Source organism: Clarias gariepinus, chromosome 26, assembly GCF_024256425.1.
Source record: "Clarias gariepinus isolate MV-2021 ecotype Netherlands chromosome 26, CGAR_prim_01v2, whole genome shotgun sequence".
Classification (NCBI taxonomy): domain Eukaryota; kingdom Metazoa; phylum Chordata; class Actinopteri; order Siluriformes; family Clariidae; genus Clarias; species Clarias gariepinus.
This window is the reverse complement of record NC_071125.1, coordinates 15,887,265-15,899,493: the sequence shown is the minus strand read 5'-3', so window position 1 is coordinate 15,899,493 and position 12,229 is coordinate 15,887,265. Positions and strand designations below refer to the sequence as shown.

The following is a 12,229-nucleotide window of genomic DNA, read 5'->3' as shown; positions in this document are numbered from 1 at the left end:
CCATCTTTAAAAAAAAAAAAAAAAGCTTGCTTTTCCCATAGACAGCTCTTTGGTCTGATGTGCGTTTATTCTTCTCTATAACAAACACTGTTCTCACATACACAACCCCAACAAAGGCTTTAAATCATTTTAAATGTAGACATTCAAAGCCACAGTTTAATTATTTAAACAGTAAATCTAACATCTGGGGAATAGGAAGCACTTGTTCCAATGTTTTTAATCATTTGAAAAACAACTTGTGAAGAATTCAATAACCTTAGAAATTAGGGACGTTATAAGGACAGAACAGGGAGTGGTGGCTCAGGCGACTAAGGCTCTAGGCTGTTGGTTCGGGGATCTGAAGATCCGGATTCGAGCCCCGCTGTCGGTGGGTTGCCACACCCCGTACCACCCAGCCACTGTATGCAGTGCCGATTAGAGGGAAAAGAAATTTGTGCCAAAAAGGGGAATCCGGCATAAAACCTGTGCCGAGTTTTGTGCAGAATGGATGGCCCGCAGCCATCCCTGGTTGGGAGCGGACGAAAGTTAGTTTATAAGGACAGGACAGGAGAAAGTGAGGACAATTATAATCCATCAGAAGGTCTAGATCCTCAGAAGGTTCATATTACGCAGGATTCTTGTGGTGTCATCCTATAGCTGTGCAAAAGCAAAAAGGTCTCTAGTAGTTCTAAGTTAAAGCAGTGGCGCGAATGATAAGATAAGATTTAATTATTTGTATTTATGTACCTTACAACACCGTGTAATGTATTTTTTTTTGCGCGTTAATAACCCGGTTAGGAAGCTGGGGTCAGGGCACAGGGTCGGCCAGGAAACAGCACCCCTGGAGCAAACAGGATTAAGGTCGTTGCTTAAGGGCTCAACAGTCGCCGCTTGGCAATGCTGGGGCTTGAACCCACAATCTCCAGGTCAGTAACCAAGTGCTTTAACAGACTAAGCCTCCACTGCCGCTTGCTTTTAAGCTGCTGATGACATTTACTGATTGACAGCCTCCAGATAAGGAGACACACTCTATATCCCCATACAAGAAGACTCTTAAAAACCAGTGATGATGCTTTAACTGACCGATGAGGAGGCTGAGAGGAGGTGTGCAGGATGGGAAAGCGCGCAGAAAGTCCAGTATACACACGTTGGCGTTTCTCACAAACCGGTCATAATCCGCAGCTCCCTCGCGGCTACACAACTCCTGTAGCCGTCTCTTCTGCAGAGTTTCCTGCGTGCAGTCCACGAGAGATCGCAAAAAAGCCTGGAACAAACACATACACACTTATTGTAACACTGATCTGATAAGGCTATCAGTCTAAATCAGTAAGGCAAAGAAGCTAAATATCCATTTGTGACAGCTTAAAAAATGTAAGGATAATAAGAGCATGAGATATAACAAAAACAGTCCCACTGAGGGATCATTCCCAATAATTGCGGGGGATAACGTCCCATTTGAATTGCAAACATTTTAAAAAATGTAAATAATATATTTGCGCTTTTAAATATTTTAACTAAACAGAAATTATAACATTTTATATTGCACTAAATTGGCATTTGAACGTGTTTTTTATCCATTATCCCAGTGAAGTAGGCGTGGGTATCGTGCCAGACAAATCCAGTCCATTCGTGTGGCCGCCAACTCCTAAAAGTTCTATGTTTTCTTGGATCATATATTGTTACACTGAAATGGCTCTAAATCGTGTGAATTTTCTCAAACCATTAAATTAGATTTGTACTTTATCCATGTGAAGGAAGCATGGCGCGGGGGGGCGGGCGGGCATGCTCTCACTCACTCACTCACTCTATCCTGTGTAGAGGGTCCCGGGGACCTGGAGCCCATCCAGGAGACCTAGGCCATGAGACGGGGTACACCCTGAACAGGGTACCAATCCATCACAGAGCACACACATACACAAGTTATGAGCCTACTCTGCATTTCTTTGGACTGTGGGAAGAAACCGGGATACCCGGAGGAAAACCCACCAAGCACGGGGAGACCATGCAAACTACCTGCACACAGAGGCAGGAATCAAACCTGGCCGTTAATTAAACCCCAGACCCTGGAGGTGCAAGGCGACAGTGCTAACCTTCGTGCCACCCTAAGCTTTAACATGACAAACCTTATTTGCCGGTTTAGAACACCACAGCGTGAATAATTTGAGCATGAAATGTTGTCTGCGAGGGCGGCGGCTATATCTTGCAAGTCGAACCGCACTCAACCTGGGATTAACTTACTGCTCCGTGCATGCGAGCCAACATTAAGCATGGCTGCACACATTCTACATGATAAGAGAAATAGACTGTCTTGTAACAATGCAGAAATTCTGCTATTCATAAGAAATACCTGCCCTCGCTGCTTACTAATGAGTAGCCATGATTGTCTCCTGAAATACAAAGTGATGTGTGTTTGTATTTAAAAGCATTTGGTGGGTTATTTATTGACTCAGCCTTGTTCCATGTGCTGCAGGTTATAACGAGGGAGTACTGTAGCACAGTCGCATTTTAGATAAGCACTTCGGAGTGAGCCTTGTTTTTTTTTTTATAGAGCATGGGATATTCTATTGGTTTAAGTTTTTTTTACAATCTACAGTATAGTTATAAACAAACAAACACAATAAAGAGAACTCTTTAGACGGTCGATCCCAATAACACACACACACACACACACACACACACCCTATAGATCTGCAAAAGCTATCAGCTGATTCTGATTTCTGTGATCGATTATCAAGTGATCGGCTCCAAAAACCCTGATCGGAGCAACCCTAGTCATACTGAATCACATCGAACTGAATATTTTTTCTTATTATTTATCAAATCACTGGGTTATTGTATGTTACATTGTTTTGTACAAAAATAAGTAGAGTGTTCGAAAACTTCTAAAAAGTGTTCTATTACCTTTTTGGGTATACTCCTTATCTCCAAGCACCAGGTCAGGAGATAATGTAGAGTACACTTTTCTGGGATGTAGGGAGGAACTCGAGCTCCTGTAGATGCATTTTCATTAAAAATTATTCTCTTACACAACGGATAAATTCTGACACAGTATATGTGTAATGGACACACTTTATCATGATGCCACTAGTTACCCTTCTTTTTAGTGTTTTGGAGCAGCTGCAGATGAACAGTATGATCCTTTTTGTCATGTAGCCCCAGTCTGTGCAGCAAATCCTCCACTTCCGTCTCTCTGTTTGGACAGAGGAGGTCAAATGCATCTCCTGGCTGATAAGAAATCTTTTCATCCTGTAGTGATGATGAGAAACCAGAGCAAGTTCATTTGCATGTTTGAGAACAAATGCGGGAGTGCGGAAATGGCGGATTCTGTATGTTTTTGTATGTTAATTTAAAAGCAAGGAAAGCAAATATACCTGGATGTTGAGCTCCAGCATAATGACACGTTTCACAGCATCATCTCGAGTTAAACAGGATGCTCCTGAAATCGGTACTTTGTGAAAGCCTCGCGCAATGACGTGAACCTCCTCCTACAGGGGAAAACAGTCTTTGGGTAAAGTTATGTCTGATTGGAGTGTAGGTTCTTTGGCCATTTTGTAACTATTACAATTTTATTTTTTAAATATTAGTATTACCTTTTATTCATAACAAATTTACCTATTCTTTATATTAAGGACATACATTTCCTGAATTAAGTCAGTAGTCTCTCCTGTACTTTATTTCTATAAGAAGTCGATTTACTTTTACACTTTCATTTACTTTACTTTTTGTACGTGCTCCTTTCAGCAAAAACATGTTCTTAGTGTGGCGTGGATCCCAGTATGCTTGAGCCCAAAGTTTGGTGCATTTGTGTAATATGAACACTCCGCTTCATGCCCATGGTCTGGCGTACTCTGGCAGGGCTCGACTCAAATACAACAAGCCGACCGTATCTACACCCAGAAGTGGACGGTGCCCGTATTCTCCAACATCTCTGTGAGAGCACAGTTTGTGTGCGATCTCATCCTCTGAACCATCAGCCATGGCTGATAACGTAAAAAAGCATGCGAGAGGGTTGCTCTTGACATTTTCCCAAATATTGAATAAAATTAAGCATAGCGCAACGGGTTGAATCTTCTTCTTTTTGTGTTTATTGGCACCTCACAATCCTACCAAGTGCATGCTGCCACCTACTATATCGGATAGTGTAAATATGCGGGTGTACTCGAGTATGGAATCATTTTATTTAAAAAAATGCAAAAAGCTGGCAAGCAGGGAAGAGCGGAGGGAAAAGTAATCATACCCGGGCATGGTGCCAATCAATTGTGCCTGGTGTGAAATCTGCCTAAGGCTTCAGGCCAGGTCTTTGTGATGGCCACTTCAATGCTTTCCCTTTGTTTAAAATATTTAATTTAATTTAATTTAATTACACAATCCGCTTTTTTTTTCTTCAGCCTAGCTAATACACAGGATATGGGATATGTAGAACGGTCCACACTGTTTATTTTTGAGAGTTGAGCGGACAATAGGAATTTAGAAATGAATAAAATTATGCATTACACCATCAATGATTGGGCCTTACGGCTCCCAAGACGTTTTCTATTAAAACTCTAAGATTAAAATTCAAAAAGCTTACCTCTTCAGTAGGCACATCTCCCAAAACAACCTCTATAAAAGATGGGGGAAGTGCAGGGACGTTGAGCGAAGATTGAGAAAGCGGAGCTATGGATCGATTCAAGGACGCCTCCAAAGGAGTTTCTGCATCCTGGCTTTCGGTTTCAGATTCCGCTTTGGATTTTCCTTCGTCTGCGCCACTGATATCCAGCAGCTCAAGGCCTTGTACAGACGACTCAAGTTTCTTCTGGACAGCCACTGATTGATGATCATTGCTCAGAGAAATGTCACTAATGAGATCAGAAGCAGACATTTTGGCAAATATGGTCTTTAAGGCGTCCCAAAGTCCGTCGATCCACGGGTCTACCACTACTTCCAGCCTGCAGAAGAATCAACAGCTGATTGAATCCATCTCTGAAGTTTATTCCGTCTGAACCAAATTATAGGTTTATAATAAATAATTTGACGACTCTGGTCCTTACCCTGTACCATCATCAGCAAGGCCAGTTGCATAGAAATGATTTGCACCCAGATCCTGGAGACGGCTGTCGATGGTTTTGCCACAGTTGCAGAAATCTGTATAGTTGGTGTCTCCTAAAGCTGAAAGACACACACACACACAAAGACAATTATTCTCACTTTCTGGCAGCTGAGGCGTTACTTTATTATCAGCACAACACCGGTTTACCTAACAGTGCATAGTTCAGATGAGAGAAGTGATCACGCCCCAAAGATTTCTTCTTGATTCCCCTCACAAACTTCAGCGCCGTGTCTGGGGGTTCACCATATCCCGTAGTGGAAACAACAAAAACCACAGGGCTGTGTTCTTTCTCCAAGTCATACTGCGAAGGTGAAAGGAAAAATTTAAGATTAAATCAACCTCAACCTCTGAGCCTGAGAGAGATTTAGAAATGTAATTGTGGCTTTATTAGCTTACATGCTGATGGTACATTTGTCACATCATGATGACTGGTAATTTTATTACAGTTTATAACATTATCCCGACCATGACACTTTCACATTGTTACTGAGGACATGCTTTCTGCGCTGGGATGAATCCGAAATTGTTTAAAAGGGGCTATACAGTATACTCAATCTGGCAGCATGTCCTACCTTGTCCCCATCACTCAAGCAGCGGATCTCTGCCTCAAAGCCATGCTCGGCGGCCTGATCGGCAAGCTGCTCGGCTATGGACTGAGCTTGACCTTTCTGCGACCCGTACAGTATCAGGAAACGAGATGATGAACCCACACAGGGCATGATAACGTGGACACTATGGACAAAAGATCAAATGCAAGGAACATCTCATGAACCTTGTCATTTTGGACCACAGGTTATAGCACTAGGATGACCCTTTAACTCGCACAGGTGGCAGATCATTTTAGGTATGCCCACCTAAAATGTGGCACCATGATCATTTTATCATCCCTACCTTTCTATTTGGTCATTAGTCACGGTTTACATTTAAAACAGAGATGAACCGGTTGATTGGCTAGTGACCAGAATTATCTGGTTTTGAGATGGACTTGTGCGGTGGGAATTAATTATTTGCTAAGTTTGTTTAAAAATAATAAATATGTCGGGTGACAGAGATCCAGGTGCATCTCAATAAATTAGAATATCATCGAAAAGTTGATTTATTTGAGTAATTCAATAAAAAAGTAAAACATAACACATAGACTGATATATTTGAAGTGTTTATTTCTTTTCATTTTGATGTTTAAATTCTAATATAAAATATTAATATAAAAAATATATTTTTTTAAATAGGCCTACCTAAATTTTTTTATGAACTGTAAGCCATAATCATCAAAATAATGTAATAATTTTTAAGTGTGGAAAAAATTATAAGGGGCTACATTTAATTTTTTTAATGATTTAAAATTGTATTAAAATTTTTCCAGATTTTGTTATCAAATCAAGATATTTATAAAATCGTGATACTTATTAGAATTGCAATTTAAATAGTATCAGTACCTGGGTATAGTGATAGTATTGTACAGTATTAGGACATGACTGGTGATTTCCATCCCTAATCCTTACCAGTATTAACCAACAGATTTAATAGTGACTATTGCTTATTCATTACATGCTTTATTAGGAACATCTGGAAACCTTCTCATTTATGTAATTATCCACTTATCCAAACATGTGGTGGAGGTGGAACACACGTACCCATGGAGACACAGATTAAGTGCTTCAGTTAATGTTCACATCAAACATCAGAATGTGAGAAAACGAGTGATCACAGTGACTTTGATCACGACACGTTTGATGCTGCGAGATGCACCAATTCAAATCCCATACTGACTCTTCTCATCAAAAAAGGCATTTACAACCACAAAAGTGCCACAAAATTATTGTTTCTTGCTTTTCCAGGAGTTTTCCCTGTGACCAAGAAATGCAACGCTGATCACCGCTACGTTTGTCCATCAATCAGGGGAAACAAACTGATTAAATGCCCTTGTGATTCCTGTTACATATCCATTTTGAAGTGCTGTACCAACAATTACCAAGTACTTTTTAGAAGAAGAGAAGTACAGCAATCAACTGTAACATTATGACCACTGAGAGGTGACACGAATAACACTGATAATTCAATTGTATTAAATTTTATTCAATTTTAATGCTTTTTTTTTTAAATGGTCATTGTCACAAAAGAAGAATTTTCAGATTTTTTTTTTCTTTGAACGGACAAGCGTAAGGATTTGAGCGACTTTCAAAAAACGCCAAATTGTGATGGCTAAACAACTGGGTTAGAGCAACTGCAGAACTTGTGGGATTTTTCTGGTCTACAGTGATCAGGACCAACCAAAGGAAGTCCAAGGAAGGAAAAAAAAAAAGTGAGGGCTGGCCTGTGTAGTCTGATCCAACAGAAGACTAAAGTGCTTAAAGTGCTGAAATGAAAATGCTGGTTCTGGTAGAAAAATATCAGAACACATAATACATCATAGTTTGTTGCGAATGGGGCTGCGTAGACCACGTTGACCCAAGTTTAAAACGACTGCAAAGAGCACGACCATCTTAACTGGACCATGGAACAATGGAAGAAAGTGGCCTGGTCTGATAAATCACATTTTCTTTTACATCATGTGGATGGCCGGGTGTATGTGTATGTGCACTGCTTACCTGGGGAAAAGATGGCACCAAAATCAAAATAAGGAAGACCGGTGAAGGCAGTGAGATATCTTGGGCAAAGTTCTCCAGGGAAACCTTGTGTCCAGCCACTCATGTGGATGTTCCTTTTAACACGTACCACTTATCTAAACATTGTTACAGACCAAGTAGACCTCTTTATGGAAATGGTACCCCCTGATGCTAGTGGCCACTTCCAACACCACAATGCACCCGACACAAGGCAAAACTTGTTAGAGAACGGTTTGAGGGACACAACAAGTTTGAGGTGGTGAATTGGCTTCCAAATTCTGCAGAACTCAATCCTATCAATCATCTGTGGGTTGTGCAGGAAAAACAAGTCTGACACATGAAGGCCCACATCACAGCTTATAAAGGGACTTCAAAAGGAAAGGAAAGGACTTGTAGAAGGATCTGCCACTGATAGCTTGATGCCAGATACCTCACACACTGTCCATGGTCTAGTGGAGCCCAGGGTTTGGAAGCAAAAGCTAAATAATATGTCATGACAAATGTCTTACTTTTTATCTTGGGCATATTTTAGAAGCAGTACTGGATGAAAATTACTGCAGTTACAATTGGCAAGGAGGTGAAAAGCTATTACTCAAAAATGATTGCAGCAGAGCCCTCCAGTGGGAGCCCTAATCTTTCAAATTGTGCATGACATATTTAATATGGAAAGGATTACATACAGACTTACTGTCCGCTTTAATAGAAACCCTAAATTTCCCTTCAATCATTAATGCAATAATTCAATTAGCCAATCACATGGGAGACAAGTAACAGTTAATTTACATAAAGAAAAGAAAAGAAAGAAAGATAGAAAAGATAGATAAAAAACACAGGAAATGTTTTTCCAACTGTCCAGTTTTGGTAAGCCTTTGTTTACTGTTCCTTAAACTCCTGTTTTTTGACTTGTGTCTAAATCATTCATCAACACATCACACACAGAACCGCCGCTTGGTGTTTTTTCCCCGCAACAGTCTAGAAACCTTAGAAGATCAGTGAGTGCTTATGGTCAAAGGATTTTTTTAAAATTCTGATGATTGATGTGAACAATAACTGAAGCTCTTGATATAGACCTGCACGATTTTATGCACTTGGATCCTGTCACACTGACTGAATGGACAATTACAGGAAGTAGCAAGTATGTGGGATTGTCTATCATAGTGTTTGTTGAGTGTATGTTAGGGACTTAAATATTTATTCATTTCAAACAAATGTTAGAAATAGAATTTAATCATGCTTGTATATCAAAACAATCATATATCACAGCAAATTTCCCTATGAGAAATAATAAAAACTTTAATGATTTGTTTCACAGACCAAAAATATTTTATATAAAAAATCTAAAGCAAAATTAACAAATTAAACTGCACTTTACCTCTGAAAAGAATCCTGACAGAGCAGTGTTTCTATTAGAGCGCGGAAACACTGCTCTTTTGGGAAACTTCTTTAACCTCTCTAATGACACTTGCTTTTGCTATAGGCAGGCGCACACACGTGGTCAGTGTTATAATAAACAGTATATGCGCGCACGGATGTTGACTATACGAGTGACGCGCGCACCGTTTACGTCAATTTATTTGTAACCGTGTTGCAAGCAAAAATGGATGCCACATTTATGATGCATGAAAAAAGAGCAAACTGCAGTGATCTTTTTTTTTTTTTTTTTTTTTTTTTTGCTGTCTTAAAGTTCAACAGTCGAAATTGACGCTTACAGTTTTCTGGAATTCTTAAGGGCCAGTATTGGAGCATTATCAGAAAAAAACTTTTAACAATCAACAGTGTTTGTTACAGTGAGATGCTAATGGAAGAGCTGAAGCAAAACTTCGGATTAAATGCAGAGGACTGCTATCCAAGGGCATTTTAAACTTGCATGACAATGCATATACACACATTTCTGTCCACACTGTCGACCCTCTGCAAAAACTTAATTTTGAGGTCTTAAAGCATCCCCCCTATAGTCCTGATCTGCTTTATCAGACGTTCACCTGTTTAGTCTCCTGAAAGCAGCCCTATGAAAACGAAGACAAGTGAAGACAGCGATGCGTTCACACATTGGCTTACAGCTCAGCCTAAAACATGAATTATGTTGCGAGGGGGGGTACTGCTATTTTTTGTACAAAATTGTTATTGTATAAAAATGTTAATATTGTTAAGAAGAAATAATGTAATGAAAAACGTTGGTCATGAGCTCAGTCCTTTTCTACATATTCTCCACCTAGGGCAACACACTTCTCTAAACAATGAATGAGCTGGTCTTTGAAGAAGTCTTGATTTGGCTCTCGAGAAAAAGTTCCACCTCAGGAATCACCTTGTGGTCTTTAAAGGTCTGCCATGAAGTGCTTTTTTCAAGTGATGAAAAAGAAAGAAGTCACTGGGTGCCACTTTACAACTATGTCATATGCTGGAACATTTTCACCAAACATGCAATTAGTGCATTGTAAATTTCCTTCGCATTTCCCTTCAAATGCAAGAAATAAATAATAGTATGCACTTCAATTTTTTCAACCTAGTGCGCCGTGGCGGTCGATCAAAAAGGGGCGCTGGGGCACCGCCCCCTTAAAATTATGCAGAGAAGAATGCTTTAACTTTAACATGTAATTATTTAAATATTTAATATGAAATAAAGTCATTTAGTCACAATATTCCGCTGAATTTTTTAATATAATTTATTTACAGTAAACAAAAAATCTAAATTGCATTATGTTCATTTGTGTTCGTGCATGCGGGGCGCCGGACAAACGAGTGTCTATGTAGGCACGTACATTTTTTAAAAGCATGTAATTTGAGGCTGAGCTCTAATTTTTTTTTACACTTTTTTTTAATCATCCTTGGGGTGCAGCACTGTGCACCCCGAACCCTCCCACTTTTGTTCTTAGCGAATTGATATTGTTTTTAAATATTTGGGCTCACGTGATTGGATCATTGTCAATGAGTCTTATTAAAAGTCAGCAGATTGTTAAATAAAGTATTAAATAGTGATTGACGTGGAAGCCAGATAAATAGGAGATAAAATCCTGTAATTTCTTTGCTAAAATAGCCTTTCGCAAGGCAATCGGACAAAGAAAGAAAAAAGGTTAAAGAGCTTGGACCTGATCGACTTGATCTTCTAATTAAGCAGCAGTCAAGTGATCGCGGCCGTGCTTACACTCGGTGCTTTTCCAGCACTTCTTATGGCTATTTACATGCAATTATTAAAGTTTAATTTTGTCTGCACCCACTGGCATAAAATAAATAAAAAATTTGCACCAGCCGCCACTGCTAGTGCGGCATTGTGGGTTTGACTTACTAGTGGCTAAAGTTTTTTAAAACAAAAAGAAATGTTCATGAACATACACATTTCCAGAGGCATAAGTTGGGTTTTGTAATACAATACTACAAACTTTATGACAATTACAATAAACTCCACAGACAGAGTGCGGCTAATTTTTTTTTAACTCACACTTGATATATTTTCTTTTTGAAAACAACCGTATGGTCATTGTAGGTGTATCAAGCACATATAGGTTTGTGTATGTTGATTAATTTTAAGCTAATAATTGCATGTACAGTAACATTAATTTAAAGGCAAGAAGTTGTACTTGGTTTATTTCCGATGCTTTGAGCGGCCATGTTGATTTGACGTCCCAAACAGTCAATACTGATACTGATTGCAGTAACAATCAGTATCAAATGAATCCGACATCATACAAATAGTAACAGTATAAAAAGAATCTGACGTCATACAAATAGTGACAGTCTAAAGAAATCTGACATCATACAAATAGTGACAGTATCAAAAGAATCTGACGTCATACAATTAGTAATAGTATTAAAAGAAATTGATGTCATACAAATAGTACAAAAGAATATGACGTCATACAAATAGTTACAGTAAGTAGTCACCAGTAGAACAGATGTTTTCACAAGTTGCTATAGATAGATAGTCCTGTTAGCACTAAGATACCTGGAGCTAAAGACGTTGGCTCTAAAGATTCATCAAAATAAATCGCTTATGTAGGTAAAAACCTCACATATCGTGTAAACATCGAACGGAAACTAATCTGTACTCCACAATAGTACCAATCTGACAACACGCCGTAAACCTTTCTTAAAAGTTGAACTCAATTCAGGTCACCTCTGGTGAAATCAAAGCCTGAGTTAACTAAAGCACTTCTGTAATAATATACAGGTCGAAAAACAGAACAGCAAATATCTCTACACGCAGTAATTATACACATGGGCTGTTATTATGAGCAGGGCCAGATGATACCGAATAATTAATCTTACCTTTACATTACTAAACACAGTCACACCTATACGACGGCGATACACCGCGGACACACAGCATTAACGCTGTATCGCAAACCACGTGTCTGTCGATGCGAGAGTTTGTGCGGATCTCGCGAGATTAGACCGAACCATCTGCATAAATCGTTTTACTAACTTTTTTTGTGTGTAAATCATCTATTATTTTCTGTAGACTAAGTTTAGTTAATACGTTGTGTGTCTGGTATAAGGTTTTTAATTTGCTTTGTTACTTTGTGTGTTAAAGCGAAGAAAGAAATTATTCGTTCTTGTT

At 39.1% G+C, this 12,229-nt stretch overlaps 1 protein-coding gene across 1 annotated transcript in view; it reads right to left on the bottom strand.

Annotated features, from left to right (window-relative positions):
• The window catches only part of mtrr (5-methyltetrahydrofolate-homocysteine methyltransferase reductase), a 45,063-nt gene extending 33,060 nt beyond the window's left edge, over nt 1-12,003 (bottom strand). Inside the window, exons 1-9 of the mRNA XM_053488380.1 lie at nt 11,938-12,003; nt 5,641-5,800; nt 5,216-5,369; nt 5,010-5,127; nt 4,550-4,907; nt 3,351-3,464; nt 3,072-3,225; nt 2,881-2,969; nt 1,063-1,243 (exon numbers count right to left, since the gene is read on the bottom strand). Of these exons, the coding sequence (XP_053344355.1) occupies nt 1,063-1,243; nt 2,881-2,969; nt 3,072-3,225; nt 3,351-3,464; nt 4,550-4,907; nt 5,010-5,127; nt 5,216-5,369; nt 5,641-5,787 (1,315 nt within the window). The 5' untranslated portion in view covers nt 5,788-5,800; nt 11,938-12,003. The remainder of the gene's footprint in view (nt 1-1,062; nt 1,244-2,880; nt 2,970-3,071; nt 3,226-3,350; nt 3,465-4,549; nt 4,908-5,009; nt 5,128-5,215; nt 5,370-5,640; nt 5,801-11,937) is intronic.
• Between the last annotated feature and the right edge of the window lie 226 nt (nt 12,004-12,229).